Source organism: Cyprinus carpio, chromosome A9 (genome assembly GCF_018340385.1).
Source record: "Cyprinus carpio isolate SPL01 chromosome A9, ASM1834038v1, whole genome shotgun sequence".
Lineage (NCBI taxonomy): Eukaryota > Metazoa > Chordata > Actinopteri > Cypriniformes > Cyprinidae > Cyprinus > Cyprinus carpio.
In genome coordinates, this window is record NC_056580.1 from 7628615 (window position 1) to 7644546 (window position 15932).

Sequence of the window (15932 nt, forward strand, 5' to 3'; positions counted from 1 at the left end):
TTGTTCAGATATCAATAAAAGTGACGTGACATTCAGCCAAGTATGGTGACCCATACTCAGAATTCGTGCTCTGCATTTAACCCATAAGTGCACATACACAGAGCAGTGAACACACAACACACACTGTGAACACACACCCGGAGCAGTGGGCAGCCATTTTATGCTGCGGCGCCCGGGGAGCAGTTGGGGGTTCGATGCCCTTGCTCAAGGGCACCTAAGTCGTGGTATTGAAGGTGGAGAGAGAACTGTACATGCACTCCCCCCACCCACAATTCCTGCCGGCCCGAGACTCGAACTCACAACCCTTCCATTTGGGAGTCCGACTCTCTAACCATTAGGCCACGACTCCCCCTCACTAAAATGATAAAATGAGAGATGACACAATAAAATGAGAGATGACACAAATATAACAAACAAAAAGCATTTATTGTTATTTTATTCAATCACACTACAATTCAAAATTAAAGACTTCAAATATTCTACATAATTACATTTAAAGTACATTTGATAAAAAGCAGTGACATGTTCTCGATGCAGAAAGTGTTTTGAATTATAACAATTTTCGGTTCTCTTTACTGATGTCAAATAAAGTGGTTTATGGGCTTCAGGACAATAATGCTTGCGCAATGTGCACTGAAAATGGGCAAATCTGCTCAAAGTCCAAAATACCTGGAAGACGATTAGGTGACCAACATTTGGTTTAGTCATTAGATTTAGACTTTGTTTACAGAAAATATAGTCTGGTTGTGCATGTAAAAGTGGGACAAGGATTGAACTTGAGTTTTCTAAAGACCTGAACGTGTCCCTTTAAACCTCTGAGAAAATTAGTGCAATTGGTGAAACCAAGAGAGGGTTTATCTCAAAGAAACCAAAATCCAAAGCCTCTCGACTGGACCAAACTAGTAAAAAGCTTCAAGTCTCAGAGTTTATGACCTTTAGGAAATCAAATACCCAATGAACACACTACCATGTGTTTCCATGAGATAAGTAGTGTCATTACAGGTGTGACAACATTACACGATAGAGGGGAAATGCTAAAAAAAAAAAAAACCTTCTAAGCTGTTCAATTACAGCACATCAAAAAAAACAAAGACAAAGCAAAAATAATGTACAGGCAGCAAAGGATGGTGTTAGTGTAAGTCTTGTAAAATGATGTTTATGTAAGAGTTAAAAATAATGACAGCTGGCGCTGTTTTTAAAGCAGCCATAAGGTTAAGCATTGTGCTGTTGATCCTGATCGATGTTATGGCTGTTACATAGGGATGGCAATCGTGTGGAATTACTACTTGCCATTCTGATTCATTATATTGACTCAATGGTTCTGTTAATGATTCTTTTAGTAATTTTAAAGAAGAGGGAATGGACAATGATTGGAAAACAATTCTTATTGCAGTCGCTGCCCTCCGAAATTTTGTTGTCAAATGATGAGGTGCTTTCAGAACAAGAACAATAATCTGGAATAAATTATATTTTGCTGTCTTTCTAAATCTTTTATTGTATTTATTTATTATTAAACAATCAGTCCTACTGCAAATGACATTTTTCTGAAGTGTGTCATGCGCTATGTTTGCAAAGCATCACGCATGAGTGTGTCTGTATTTAATCACAATGTGTGAATAATAATGACTTTTAGAAAGTTGATTCACATGCACATGTCAGAAAGTAAGATTAACACTGATTGGCTCGGCGTATTTTATTACGGTGAAAGCAGATGTTAACAGAACTGAATCACGAAGTGCAGAAACCCAACTAACAAAAAGAACATTTAGCTAATGTTCCCGTTTAAGTATTTATGAACATTCTCTGAACACTCAGAACATCCAGTTTTTTTTTTTTTTTTTTCTTGTTTATGCATTCCGTTGAATCAGTTTGCCAACATTATGGAAATGTTACTTTTTAATTCTCTGAACATTCTGAAATGAGCAGTAACGTTTAAAAATGTTAAAGGAATATCCAACTAAAATGTTTCAGAAAAAACACATAAATGACGAATAAATATAGTTTATTTTTGTGTGTAAACATTATGACAATATATTAAAGACTAATATTACTAGCAGAACAGTTTTCATAACTTTGAGAGAACCTTGCCAGAACATTCCGTTTGCTGAATAGAAGTGATGTGCTATTTGTACTATGAGTAAATACAAATTTTTGCTATTTGCATTTAGTGTAAAAAGATACTGCCATTAAAAATAATGCAGCTTGTTTTGAATAAGAACCGGTTCTTGATTCCCAGCCCTCCATTCACAAAGTGGCGAAGAAGTGCATAAGCATGGGATTCTTTGGATCAGCTGTATGGATTCGGTAATATTATTTCAGGTCTGATAATGCTGAGGTAATAAGTTAGAAATTAAGCACCATTTCATGTATATAAAAGCAAATAATACAGAGAAATATCATAGCTATGCTTTCATGCATCTCTGGCTTTGCTTCTCATTATGCACATGTACATATTTTCAGTCATAAGGCACATGGTAGTAGTTAAACACATGAAGTCATTTCAAAAGCCTAACTTGTGACGTTGATATGTGATTGACATTTGGAATGAAGTATTTGCGTGGGTCGCTCTGCTGGTGTTAACTGTAATGCTGCTGCAATAGTCTCAAAGTTCACAGGTTACAGCTCACAGGTTCTTCATACACACTTGGCAGCGGCTGATGCGTGACAGGAGCTGACCGGCTTTCAGTGTCTCAGAGGAAGGGGAACTCTGGAAGTTCTGATCGATAGACGTCAACCAGAAACTTTGCTTGTTGGCGAAGTAGTGACACGTACCCTTGGCCCCGTTACACTCGATGAAGGGAGTGGTGCGGAAATCTTCTAGACAGGAGCCCGGAGACACCAGAGACTGACCGCCACCTTCATCTCCGGCTGCCGTGTGCTGTGAGAGAGTGACAGAATGAGTTAGAGGACTGCTAAAAAGATGGAGGTGTAACATTTTAGAAACTAAGACTCACCATAAGGAAGGAGTAGCCAATCCAGAGGCTTCTCCAGCCTGCTGGGCACTGTGGGATTGTTATATCTTGACTGTGTATGGCGATGGCCACAGATGGAGCTTCACACACAGAGCAGCGGCTGATGTATGGTTTTATTTCGGCCTCCTCCACGGGCATCATGGGAATTGGGGCGGTGGTGGACAGCCAATAGGATTTGTCATTGCGGCTGGCATAGTAGCATACGTCTCCAGGATTGCAGTATAGGAAGGGCATGGTGTTAAATCGGGGGAGACATGAGCCGGCTAGACCTGGATGACAAAACAGACACCCATGAGGCCTTTTCAGAGAATCACAAAGTACAGTTATTGATTTAAATATAATTACTGAACATAAGTCAGTAAGTAATACTTTTATTCGAGAAACAAATCTTTTTGAATCTTAGAATCAGTTGATCTAATTTGTAAAATGATTCACTGTTTTAAAGTGCTTGAACCATCTGCTAGAGAAAATGAGTTTATTTGTGATTATACATTAGTTTTTGTTTCTTAGAAATTAAGGTTGTGTTCATACTAAAACAGTATTTATGTTTTTTTATATGTTGTTTGATCTAAATAATGGTGGTGTCAGACAGGCAATGACTGCACATCTTGTGACTGATTTTATTATTTTGTCAGTTGCACTCACCCAGGTCTTGGTTGTGGGCCTTCTCCTGTCCCTCAAAGTACAGAAGACTGTAACCATCCCATAACTTGGACATACCCACAGGACACATGGGGATCTGCTCAGACTGACTGTGCTTCACCAGCAGGTAGCCAACATTAACACTGCGGCCAGGCATTCCAATAGCACCAGGTAAACCAGGGCTCCCTCGCGTCCCTACCAATTGAGATGCATTATCAACTTGTAATACTTAAAAAAAAAAAAACAAAAAAAACAATTAACATGAAATTGCCAATTGCCAAAATGATTTAAAAATTAAAAGATCACACATGCCTTCTTGGTGTCCAGTCATCTACAATCGTTAATCCACTTATCTAGCCCAGAATCCTCATTCATTTTTACATAAACACACCATTTACCTTCTTCGCCTTGTAGACCATGATGGCCCATTTGTCCAGATTCTCCACGGAAACCTGGAATTCCTGGTATTCCAGGGAGACCTGGCATGCCTTTTTCCCCTTTTGGACCCAAAACCCCTGTAAATAGATAATTTACACAATGATTCTGGAGCACAGCAACAGCACAGAAGAAGAGGCTTACACATCATATTCATGGCTTTGAATTCTCCAACCTGGATCACCAGGAGGTCCAGCAGGGCCTGGGTTTCCACTCCGTCCCTGTGGTCCTTGAATACCCATTGGGCCAGGTGGTCCTCTCTCCCCTGGTAGTTTCAGTGGAACTGGTGGAAGTCCTTTAGCACCAGGTAAGCCAGGAAAACCTAGCCACAAGGTAGAGAGAATGGTTAAGATGCGATCAAACTTAATGCAAAAATATTTTGGACACTGCAACAAATGGTGTAGGCAACACTTCTGATCTGAATAAATAAGAAATGCAAAATGTTTAATACAGTATAGATCCAGATCCCATTGCAGCCAACATATTTAGACCTACTGATCAAGCATTACCACTATACAAAAAAAATATGCAACAAGTATTATAAGTAAAATTTGAAATATATTTACGAAAACCATGCAGTAGAGGTTTTCTTGTATATTAAGCTGAGATAGGAAATTTTAATTATTTTATTATAAAAGGGTCATGCTGACAAATCATTTCAACTAACCTGGGGGTCCAGTATCTCCTTTAGGTCCAACAGGGCCCCTGTCGCCTTCAAAACCATGCCTTCCTGGATATCCCATCATTCCTGTTTCTCCTTTTTCACCTGAAATGAAATAAAGCATTCCTACATGATTAAAGTTCTTTTTCAGTTAAGGCTCATACTGGAACAAAGTGAGCAATCTAAACTTTGTTTATCTAATATGATTTTCATGGGAGGATTCCACCTTCTGTCACATTTGACACATTCTGCTTTAGTCTCTCATTTCATTTGAGAAGGTGCATGATTTAATTGTCTTGACATAATGACTACTGGTCTTCCGTTTTGATTTTGCCAATGCAATGAGATTTTCCATAATCATATTTCATCATCTACCTTTTCTTCCTGACACTCCAGGTTCTCCTGACGGTCCCTTTTCTCCCGTGTCCCCCTGGACTCCTTTTTCTCCAGTCAATCCGAACTCACCTGGATTTCCAATCTCTCCTCTTGCTCCAAATGGAGATGGGTCACCTGGGATACCTCTGGGACCAGGAAAACCTAAATGATGACAGCAATGGGTTTCAGACAAGATGGCACATTCTCAAAATTCATTTTCAAGAAAGATTATAGATTAAGAAATAAGTTACTTCTTGTATGGTCAAGTGGCAGTATATATTAACTTTAGTAATTTACAAAACATATTTAACCTTCTTTTGCTAAATAATATTTAAAATGGTTGTTAATGGGATACTCCACTCCAAAATGAAAATTTTGTCATTAATCACTTGTCCCCATGTCGTTCCAAACACGTAAAGCTTCGTTCGTCTTCAAAACGCAATTTAAGATATTTGGATGAAAACCGGGAGGCCTGTGACTGTCCCATAGACTGCCAAGTAAATAACAGTGTCAAGGTCCATAAAAGGTATGAAAGTCGTCGTCAAAAAACTCCATCTGCCATCAGACGTGCAATCTGGGTCATATGAAGTGATGGGAACACTTTTTGTAAGCGAGGAAAACAAAAATAATGACTTTATTCAACAATTCCTTTATGAACAGTTTCCTCGGTGTCTCTCTCTATATCACCGTATGCTGCGTATGCTCTTCTGTATCATCCGCGCCACAAGGATGCGCTATTTCTATGTGTATTTTGCTTTGATTTGAAAGAAAACAGAGCATCCTTGTGGCATGGATGATACAAAACGTGTACCCGTCACTCCATATAACCCAGATTGCACATCTGATAGCAGATGGAGTATTCTGACGATGACTTTCACACTTTTTATGGACCTTGACACTGTTATTTACTTGGCAGTCTATTTGACAGTCACGGGCCTCCCGGTTTTCATCCAAATATCTTGTATTGCGTTCCGAAGACGAACGAAGCTTTTACGGGTTTGGAACGACATGGAGGTAAGTGATTAATGACAAAATTTTCATTGTGGGGTGGAGTATCCCTTTAATAATTGGGACAAATGAAAGCCAAAGTCCTTTTAAGTAGTTCATCTCCTCCTTATACTGTCTGTAGTACTCATTACTAGTGTTTATTATAAATATATAGTAATGAGCCCTTCACCTGGAAGTCCTTTTGGGCCTGGAAAGCCATAGTCGCCTCGCACTCCTTTTATATCGGAGAATCCTTGTGGACCCCGAGGACCCGGTACACCTGGATGCCCAGATTCACCCTTATTACCTGTAAACACAGCAGTTTCAGTGTAGAATAATGCATAGCTGCATCAAATAAACAATGCACAAAACTCCAGTTTCAGAATATGAGGTTTGCTATTTTGAGCTACCTGGATCTCCGATGAAACCCTTGAATCCCTCCTCTCCGGGTACACCGGCTTCTGTGCTGGGGATGCCGGTCTCTCCTCTCTCTCCTTTTGCTCCTGGCTCACCAGGAGGACCCCAGTTGTCATGACCTTGCAGGAGACAAAACATACCAAAGATGATATTTCTGCATATACACAATATTTGCTTTACATAAGTTACTAATAAAGTCTACATAATAATAATAACAACAAAAACTTTTCTAAACTGAGAAGCATGTCATTTCTATTCATAAGAGAAGACAATAATGTGTATAATGTGATAATTCCTACACTCTAGAGGTACCTGGAGCACCCTTGATACCCTTTTGACCTTCCAGGCCATCCAATCCAAAAATGCCTTTAAGACCAGGAAATCCTAGAGGAAATATGAGCCAGCCAACATTATAAATATATATATATTGATCTAACAGCTCTCCTAAATGTTTTGCATATCAAGTGATTAGACAATAAAAATACATTAAAATACGTTTTCACTTTTTGCAATACATATTGCTTTAAAGCAAAAAAATGTTGCAGGTTTCAAATTTACACATAAGGCAAGTCTGCATAGATATGTTGCTGTTTCATTAAATATGACAATTAAAACTACAGACCTTTTTGTCCTGGTTGGCCTTGGATTCCAGGGGTTCCTGCCTGTCCAGGCATGCCAGGCCAGCCCTTCTGACCCAGGGTTCCTCGGGAACCTTGTAGGCCATCAGAACCTAATGAAAAAGTTGATCCAGTCAAAAACTTTTTTTCACAAACAAAGAAATTAAAGGATAATGATCAAGACTCATTTACCTGGTGGTCCAACTTTTCCAGGTTCTCCTGGATAGCCTTTCATCCCTTCAATGCCATCAAAACCAGGACTTCCTCTGTCTCCAGACTGACCTGTGAGTCCCTTTTCACCTAACCAAAGCACATTAAAAACTCATTAAAGAAGCGGTTCAATAATAGGGACAGTGAAAGATCATAACTGTGTTTGATGCACTATAGAATGTAGAAATTTCCTTACCTAAAGGTCCAGGCAGCCCAGTTTCACCTCTCAGTCCTGTTGGTCCTGGAAGACTGATGGTAGGACCCAAGTCACCTAAATAAAAGATTCTTACATAAACCTTTTCGGTAGTTTATTTAAAGAGTATGAGAAAGTCATACATTAAGTATAGCATGGACATTTCAGAGGTTTATTTATGAGCACCTTTTATTCCCTTGATTCCAGATTCTCCAATCCGTCCGTAAGCACCAGACGTGCCTTTGTCACCCTGCGATTTAAACACAATGAGCCACAATGACCAAAAAAGCACAACATTCAAAACATTTTAACAGGACACCATATACAAGGAGATTCTGTGCATTGTTTTTATGAATGGTTTTCAGAGAGAGATGGAGCTCATTTTCAATACCTGGGGTCCAGGGAATCCAGGAAAACCCTCAATTCCACGAAGTCCTGAAATCCCTGGCATTCCCTTAGGCCCTGCATGTCCTTTTACTCCGGGAAGACCTCTAGTACCTTTTATTTCACTGGGCTCACCTGGATGTCCATCTTTACCCTCCTTTCCTGGAAGACCTGGTAGACCTTTTGTACCTGGCCAAAGCAAGTGGAAAGAAAAGCTATAGGTGTCTATCTGAAAGGAATTGTTTTGTTCTATTCACATTAGCAAAGTTCTTGTGATTCCACACTGACCATATGCAGAAATAAAAATAATTGCCATATGAACAAATTCTGATTAACATGACAATTGTACTGTATGCACAGAAATATCAGACATCCAGTCAGGCCACAGTCTTTATAACATTCAGAGCTCTCATAGCTTCTGTAGTTCATATGAAGTATGTTACTCTTTGTGCCCTTGAGTAGTAAATTAATAGGAATGGACTCACCTCTGGGACCAGTGAAGCCAGGATCTCCCATTTTTCCATGGTCACCTTTAGCTCCCTTCATGACCTCTTTCATATGTGGTGTTATATGTATGACTGGCTTTTCACCCGGAGGCCCCACCAACCCTCTCTCACCTCAGAAAACCAACCAAGAGTACAGTATGTAGAAGACTACAAACATGGCAATTACTATATTATAGATGTCATATCACAAGAAAAAAAATTTCCCCATAGTACAAGCTCCTAAATACTAGTTGCAAATAATTTCAGTGTGACTTTAGGTTTGTGCAGCACATTTCAGGACAAATTGTTTTACAAATTTGTTACAAAAGAAAGGATGGCTAAAACCAATATTACATGAAAAAAAAAAATGAACGGAACAGAACATGGTCATGGAATACTAAATTATGGAATTATAAACTTTAAATGTAGACCATGTAAGTGGGGAAAACAGCATGATATGACCATGATACCATTAGATTACATATTGTGTATGTACACACATAGAGAATCATGCTCTTTATTTACCTTTTTCACCTTGATGGCCAGGAGGTCCTTTTACACCTTGTTGTCCTGGATCACCTATTGTTCCTTTCTGTCCCGAAAAGCCCTTCAAACCTGTCTTACCAGGCATTCCAGGGAAACCCGTCATGCCCTGACCACCTTTGGAGCCTTTATTGTTAAGAGACATTGCAACACTCAATTAATTCCATTTATCATTTTTTGTTTAAGCAACATCAATGATCAAAATATTGCTCAATCAATATTTCAATGATCAATATATCAAAATATATGCTTATTGCAAACCTTTTGTTATGCATAATAAAGTCTGCCAATTATCAATTGAATATAACATATCAAAGTTACATATAAAATGAAGAAGAAAAGGCAACTAACCTTTTAACCCTGGCAAACCAAAAAAACCAAATGTCCCCTGTTGTCCTGGATCTCCTGGGGGCCCAATATTTCCTGAAAGACCCACATATCCTGGTTCTCCAGTGACACCCTTTACTCCTCTGGGCCCAGGAAGGCCTGGGTCTCCCTGAACTCCCCTTTCTCCACTTGGACCTACGGAGACCCAGTATATTTGAGCATTCATCATATAGGATCTGTGAAATTTCTTTCACTGAAATCAAATATAATGTATAATATGCACTACCAGTCAAATGTGAAGGAAAAATAGTAAATATGAAACTTCACACCAAATCAAATATAGGATCTGTGAAATTTCTTTTCAAATCAAAACAATTTATACTGTAAAGTTGGACCCGAGATTGAAGGAAAATGAGTCAATAGGGGCCTTCACACCAGAGGAACGTTTTCATTGTTCGTATAACTATTGGAGAAGAACTTGCTTTTTGACGTGTTCGCACTGCAGGAACTGGGAACACCCTTTGGAGGGACTAAATAAGCTCCTGTTACTGAGTGAAGTCTAACCCAGCAGAATAGGAACTACCAGTGGCGTAAGTGTACAGGCATTTTTAAAAAGCTATGTAAACACAGTTTACACATATTTACTCCAAACAGAACTAAATCCACGAACATGGAAAACCGTGACAGCTGAACCAACATTGAAATCCATGCACTTCTCCATCCTCCAGATGTTGGTGTTGAGTTCCTACTAGCGGTGTAAATGCAACCAGGAAAATGGCCCTAGAGGAAAATTTTATTTGCTAGAGACCACCATGGTGGCTACTTCCTATAACTGAGCTCCTATAACCAACCGGTGCAAAAGCCCCTAATAAGAGTTTAATACACTGGGTGATTTTCTGAATTTTTTCTGACATTCTGATTTTTTTTAACCTAGGCTTTTAGTATCAGTTGAGTTACCTGGTTCTCCAGTTTTTCCAGATGGTCCGGGAGGTCCTACTTGACCAGGCTGCCCAGGAAAGCCAAATGTTCCTGGCGGTCCAGGTCTTCCTGTCTCTCCTAGAAAACCTTGAGGGCCACTTTCACCCTTAAGGCCAATCATACCTGGCATTCCCTCCATACCTGTGTGATATTGCATCCTTTAGTGACTCTAAAGAACAACCGGTTTATCATAATCACATGCACAGGTCAGACTTTCACTTTTGAGCTTCTGAGGTGGAGACACAGAAGTTTCATATAACCAGCATAAAAAGATGTTTGCGGTGGCATAAATGTTTTTATGTAGGAAAATCCATCCACAAAAAATAAAATGCAAATCAACTACTCCTAACTCAAATACTAAAAATAATAAATAATTCATTTTTTTAACTCATACATCTACAACTACTAAAAATAAAACATAAATAAAAGATTGCCAAGACCGAATCCGACAAATATCTCTGACGGCCCCAGATCTTAACCCCTTAGCCGTCAAAGATCGCTGACGGCCCCAGATTATTATTGTTTCACTTTCACAGCACTTAAACATCACTCTCTTACTTGATCTGGAGAAACATGCATCAGATGAAAGTTTAAAGACTCTAGCTTCGATATTTGACCACTGTTTTGATAAAACATTGTTGCCAGTTATTTATTAATTTAAGGAGTGCAAATAATAAATCCGTATTATGCAAATTTTGAATAGAAATTCACCACTCATTCATATTCAGTCACGTCCAGTGGTTTATTTGTGTTCACATAGACTCACTGAACAGCGTCAAAAAGGTTTAATAGACCAAATCATACACGGAGGAGATTATTGATATATTTACTGATGTTTACTTCATATTCTTCAGACAGAACTATTTCTATTCATTTCCACTGATTTACGCGATCTGATGATAAATAGCCTCTTCCAGCGCTGTATGTGTGTGTGCCGAGCTTCGTGCACGCGCTGTGTCTCACACAGACTCTGATTCGTTCGCCTTGTCAATAGAGTCCCATAACAAGACAACGTCAGGTGTCACAGGCTTCATGTACACTTCCGCATGATATCTGACCACAACAATACACCTCTTTACCCACGACATATCCAAACAATAAACACGCGAATGATAGTAAAGTTGGTAGCGATTTTCTTGAGGATTTGGGGCATTTTTATAGAAAATATTGAAAATGTACATCTGAAATGCTAACTTGTGCAGCGATGTAAAAGGCTATAAATACATATTTTTTACAACAGTAAACGACCAAATTCCACTTGTGCTCGCAAAAAGGAAGTAATTACAAACACTCGATCGGGGTTTAAAGTGAGTTTTGAGTAAAAAGTGTACTATACAGCATAAATAGTCTGATATAGCTTGATGCTAACGTTACAATGCTGTAGATAACAGGTGCGGTTCTTCTTCATAATGCATTTTGGGTAAGGTCGTAAGACAATGTTTTGTTGTATTTTTTATAGTAAGGCTTTTAATAAAAGTGGGGCAAATGAATACCCTGAAGGTTTGTCTTTGTAGACTTGAGGCGGAATAAAAAACAAAAGAATGGGTCGGATAATGTGTCCTGGCGGAGGACCAATGACATGAATGGAGGATCCAGAGCCAAATCTGAGAAAGCATAAATGGGGGTCAGTTAGCCTTCTATAAAAAACACACGACATGGCCTCTAAATTTCACAGTTTTACAGGAAATTTCAAATGAAGCTTGGTAGACTTGTGGCTTTAGACACTATGCTCATATATAAAACAATTTTTTAAATTCATTTAAAAAATATGTTTTTCATATTTCTACCATGGTTTTAGTTTGATATATCTTTATTATCACAGTCCTTTTCCCCAGTGGTGTCAGCAACATATGTTGATTATGTATCCAGAAAGAATCATGAAGAAACCTTTTTATTTTGGGTTTTTCCCTAGGAAGGCCTGGAAGGGAGGGAATAGGAGGAAACAGCTGAAGGAATCCTTCCATTTGACCAAAGCCTTGACTTTGAAATAGAGCCATTCAGCATACAGTACCTTTATGGGTTTCCCCTGGAGCACCATCCAAACACACCTTCCCAAAAATTCACCAAGCTCACCCCACACCCCTGGAGCCACCATAAAAACCTACACCCCCAGGACCACCAGGACCTACGTAGACAAAATTGTCAAAACGAAAACAAACAAAACCAAAAAAGTAGAAATAAAAAGAGAAATAAAACCTATGGAATGAAAAGATTGGAGCTGAGAAAAGGAGACAGACAAAGGTATACATAAGAATGATTCAATAAAAACACACAGGCCTCCCAATGCTTACCTCTTGGCCCAGGTGGGCCTGCTCTTCCTGGTTCACCTTTCTCTCCTTTGGCACCAGGTTCTCCAGAAAGACCTTGTATGCCTTTAGCACCTTGCAGTCCTAGAACATAATGGAAATTAATTATTATTATTATTATTATTATTATGTGAAAATGTACAATAATACATCCATTACCAGGAAATCCACTGAATCCTGGAAGTCCAGGCTGCCCTATCTCTCCAGGTGGCCCGGGATCTCCAATACATTCCACTATAATAAAGATTAATATGATTGACAACACAAAAACACAAGTTTCAAATATTGCATAAAAATCAATCTTGATCTTAAATTTTGCTTTGTATGGAGCAAAATGAATTTACACAGACTAGAAATCTGAAAGTATAAAGCTCACAAATAATAATAATAATAATAATAACAGACAGGACACCTAAAGCTGAAGTTTGAAGAGAGTCTGTGCATTGAGCAGAGTTACTTGCAATAATAATCGAATTAATCTGATGTCTTGATTAATAATTCTAAAGTATGTTTATTGGTGACCATACTTGGTGGAATGAATGCTATGTGATGAAGCACTAAGACAGAGGAGAAATCTCTACCTGGAATATACCATTTAACTCCTTGTTGGCTACAGTCTCCTGTAAGACAAACGTGAGATAGATATGAATAGAACGGATAAAAGAAAGGTATAAGATTAAGACGAATTTCAGTATATTTAAACACCAGGGTTATCATTGTTAACTAAAGCTAAAACCATTAAAAAATGTTAGTTGAAATAAAATAAATGTTAACTGAAACTAATTAAATGAATAAAACCAAATACTTTAAATGATGTTAAAAGTGACAAAACACTACAAAATTACTAAAACTAAAATCAGCGTGAAAACAGAACATATAAAAATATGTCAAATCAAATTCAAAAAATGAACAAAAACTATACTAGTATATTTATGATACTAAAATAGTGCTACACACCTGGAGCACCAGGTGACCCTTTTTTTCCATCAATACCAACTTGTCCGTCATCTCCAGGAAGGCCCCTTACACCTTTAGTTGCTCCAAGAACTTGACCGGGTTGTCCTATCAGACCTATTAGACCTGGAGGACCTGGCCGACCTGGGTATCCCTTCTCTCCAGGCTCACCTACAGGACCTTCTCCCTGAAAGAAAATAAGCATGTCAATACTTGTGAATTACAATACATACTGTGGTTAAAACGGTGGTCTCCTAACTAGTGCTGTTTTTGAGTGATCAGATATGCTAGACTCACAGGATATCCTTGAAGACCTGGTTCACCATTTTTGCCATCAAATCCAGGGCTTCCCTGCACACCTGGGAAACCTTTAGCACCTGGGTCCCCAGGGTCACCAGCTTGTCCTGTATTTCACAAGTGCAGGCAAAATATTAAAATATATGTCTACTCTCATGTGTATTTAAACATGTAACGGAAGATTATTACACCTTTCTGTGTAGCAGATCTCAGCTCTCCTTTTCTGCCTTTGGGTCCAGGTAATCCTCTTGCACCAGGGAAACCCTTTAAAATGTAAAAATGTAAAAAATTGACACTGCAAATTCATTTTGCATTGGCGTATGCAAAGATTTATGTATCTCGTGTGATCTTAAAGGAAGAGTTCCCCCCACCCAAAAAATGAAACTTCATCATTTACTTACTCTCAAGTTGTTCCAAACCTGTACAAGTTTCTTTCTTCTGTTAAACACAAAATAATATATTTGGAAATGTGTTGGTACCCAAACAGTTGCCGGTAGCCATTGACTTCCATAGTCTTTTTTTCTACAGCTACCGTCATCTGTTTGGTTGCAAACATACAGGTACCACCAAAAATCATACCGGTTTGGAACAACTTGTGGGTGACTTAACGATGACAGAGTTTTCATTTTTGGGTGAACTATCCTTTAACATGGCATAATATGAAGACATGGTGTATGTCTACTTACAGGTACACCATCCATGCCTCTGGGTCCCGGGTCTCCCTGATCACCATGCTGACCCCACTCTCCTACCATGCCAATGTCCCCAGCATCACCAGAAGGACCCACAGGACCAGGTGTGGATATTACAGTGCAGTTGCACAGACCATGGTCACCTGATCAAATAATAAAAACCATTACCAGTACAGCAGGATTAGCAAAGACTGACAAATGTCAACAACATTTGTGTTTCTAGAGAAGAAAGAAGCATTCTTCATTCTACTCTAAAACAGATAAGTTTCCCACACTGTCATGCACAACATGACATGATTTTGGACATTCATTCATGTCATGTCATGTCAGCAGCAAGGCTATCTTCATAGCATATTGGCCATGCAAATCCTCCCAGTAGTTTATTAACTTCAGCACTGATCTTACCCTTTGGTCCTTTTTTCCCTGCATTTCCTGGACGTCCACGTGGTCCTGGTGCTCCTTTGAAGAATTCTTCCACTGTATCAAGACACATAGTCTTTAATAAAGTCTTCAGTACGTCTTCATATTATTCAGTATTACCAAAGTCTCTATTCAGAAAGGATGCTCCATAATGAAAAACGACAACAAAAATGTTTGCATCGTTACAAAATATTTATAAATATTAAGCTGTTCAACTGTTTTCAACAATGCTAATGATAATAATACAAGAAATGTTTCTTGAGCAACGAATCAGTATAATAGAATGATTTCTGAAGGATCATGTGACACTGAAGACTGGCGTAATGATGCTAAAAAAATTAAGTATTTGGTTCTTTTAATTGTAAAGATTTTGGCACACACTTAACAAAAACCCACCAATTCACTATCTCAACAAATTAGAATATGGTGACATGCCAATTAGCTAATCAACTCAAAACAACTGCAAATGTTTCCTGAGCCTTCAAAATGGTCTCTCAGTTTAGTTCACTAGGCTACACAATCATGGGGAAGACTGCTGATCTGACAGTTGTCCAGAAGACAATCATTGACACCCTTCACAAGGAGGGTAAGCCACAAACATTCATTGCCAAAGAAGCTGGCTGTTCACAGAGTGCTGTATCCAAGCATGTTAACAGAAAGTTGACTGGAAGGAAAAAGTGTGGAAGAAAAAGATGCACAACAAACTGAGAGAACTGCAGGCTTATTTGGATTGTCAAGCAAAATCGATTCAAGAATTTGAGTGAACTTCACAAGGAATGGACTGAGGCTGGGGTCAAGGCATCAAGAGCCACCACACACAGACGTGTCAAGGAATTGTGTACAAGTTGTCGTATTCCTCTTGTTAAGCCACTCCTGAACCACAGACAACGTCAGAGGCATCTTACCTGGGCTAAGGAGAAGAAGAACTGGACTGTTGCCCAGTGGTCCAAAGTCCTCTTTTCAGATGAGAGCAAGTTTTGTATTTCATTTGGAAACCAAGGTCCTAGAGTCTGGAGGAAGGGGAGAAAAGCTCATAG

At 38.9% G+C, this 15932-nt stretch overlaps 1 protein-coding gene across 1 annotated transcript in view; it reads right to left on the reverse strand.

The window, feature by feature from the left end:
- Positions 1 to 407: 407 nt before the first annotated feature.
- Positions 408 to 15932, reverse strand: part of LOC109069403 (collagen alpha-2(IV) chain-like) — a 74935-nt gene continuing 59410 nt past the window's right edge. Inside the window, exons 21-48 of the mRNA XM_042763077.1 lie at positions 14881 to 14952; positions 14470 to 14618; positions 13975 to 14047; positions 13784 to 13890; positions 13490 to 13673; positions 13114 to 13152; positions 12692 to 12766; positions 12464 to 12616; positions 12300 to 12351; positions 10206 to 10384; positions 9273 to 9443; positions 8904 to 9047; positions 8379 to 8510; positions 7901 to 8082; positions 7696 to 7759; positions 7513 to 7587; positions 7299 to 7406; positions 7112 to 7219; positions 6802 to 6873; positions 6483 to 6608; positions 6263 to 6379; positions 5086 to 5247; positions 4717 to 4815; positions 4225 to 4371; positions 4013 to 4129; positions 3618 to 3809; positions 2955 to 3241; positions 408 to 2878 (exon numbers count right to left, since the gene is read on the reverse strand). Coding sequence (XP_042619011.1) covers positions 2624 to 2878; positions 2955 to 3241; positions 3618 to 3809; positions 4013 to 4129; positions 4225 to 4371; positions 4717 to 4815; positions 5086 to 5247; positions 6263 to 6379; positions 6483 to 6608; positions 6802 to 6873; positions 7112 to 7219; positions 7299 to 7406; positions 7513 to 7587; positions 7696 to 7759; positions 7901 to 8082; positions 8379 to 8510; positions 8904 to 9047; positions 9273 to 9443; positions 10206 to 10384; positions 12300 to 12351; positions 12464 to 12616; positions 12692 to 12766; positions 13114 to 13152; positions 13490 to 13673; positions 13784 to 13890; positions 13975 to 14047; positions 14470 to 14618; positions 14881 to 14952 — 3641 coding nt within the window. The 3' untranslated portion in view covers positions 408 to 2623. The remainder of the gene's footprint in view (positions 2879 to 2954; positions 3242 to 3617; positions 3810 to 4012; positions 4130 to 4224; positions 4372 to 4716; positions 4816 to 5085; positions 5248 to 6262; positions 6380 to 6482; positions 6609 to 6801; positions 6874 to 7111; positions 7220 to 7298; positions 7407 to 7512; positions 7588 to 7695; positions 7760 to 7900; positions 8083 to 8378; positions 8511 to 8903; positions 9048 to 9272; positions 9444 to 10205; positions 10385 to 12299; positions 12352 to 12463; positions 12617 to 12691; positions 12767 to 13113; positions 13153 to 13489; positions 13674 to 13783; positions 13891 to 13974; positions 14048 to 14469; positions 14619 to 14880; positions 14953 to 15932) is intronic.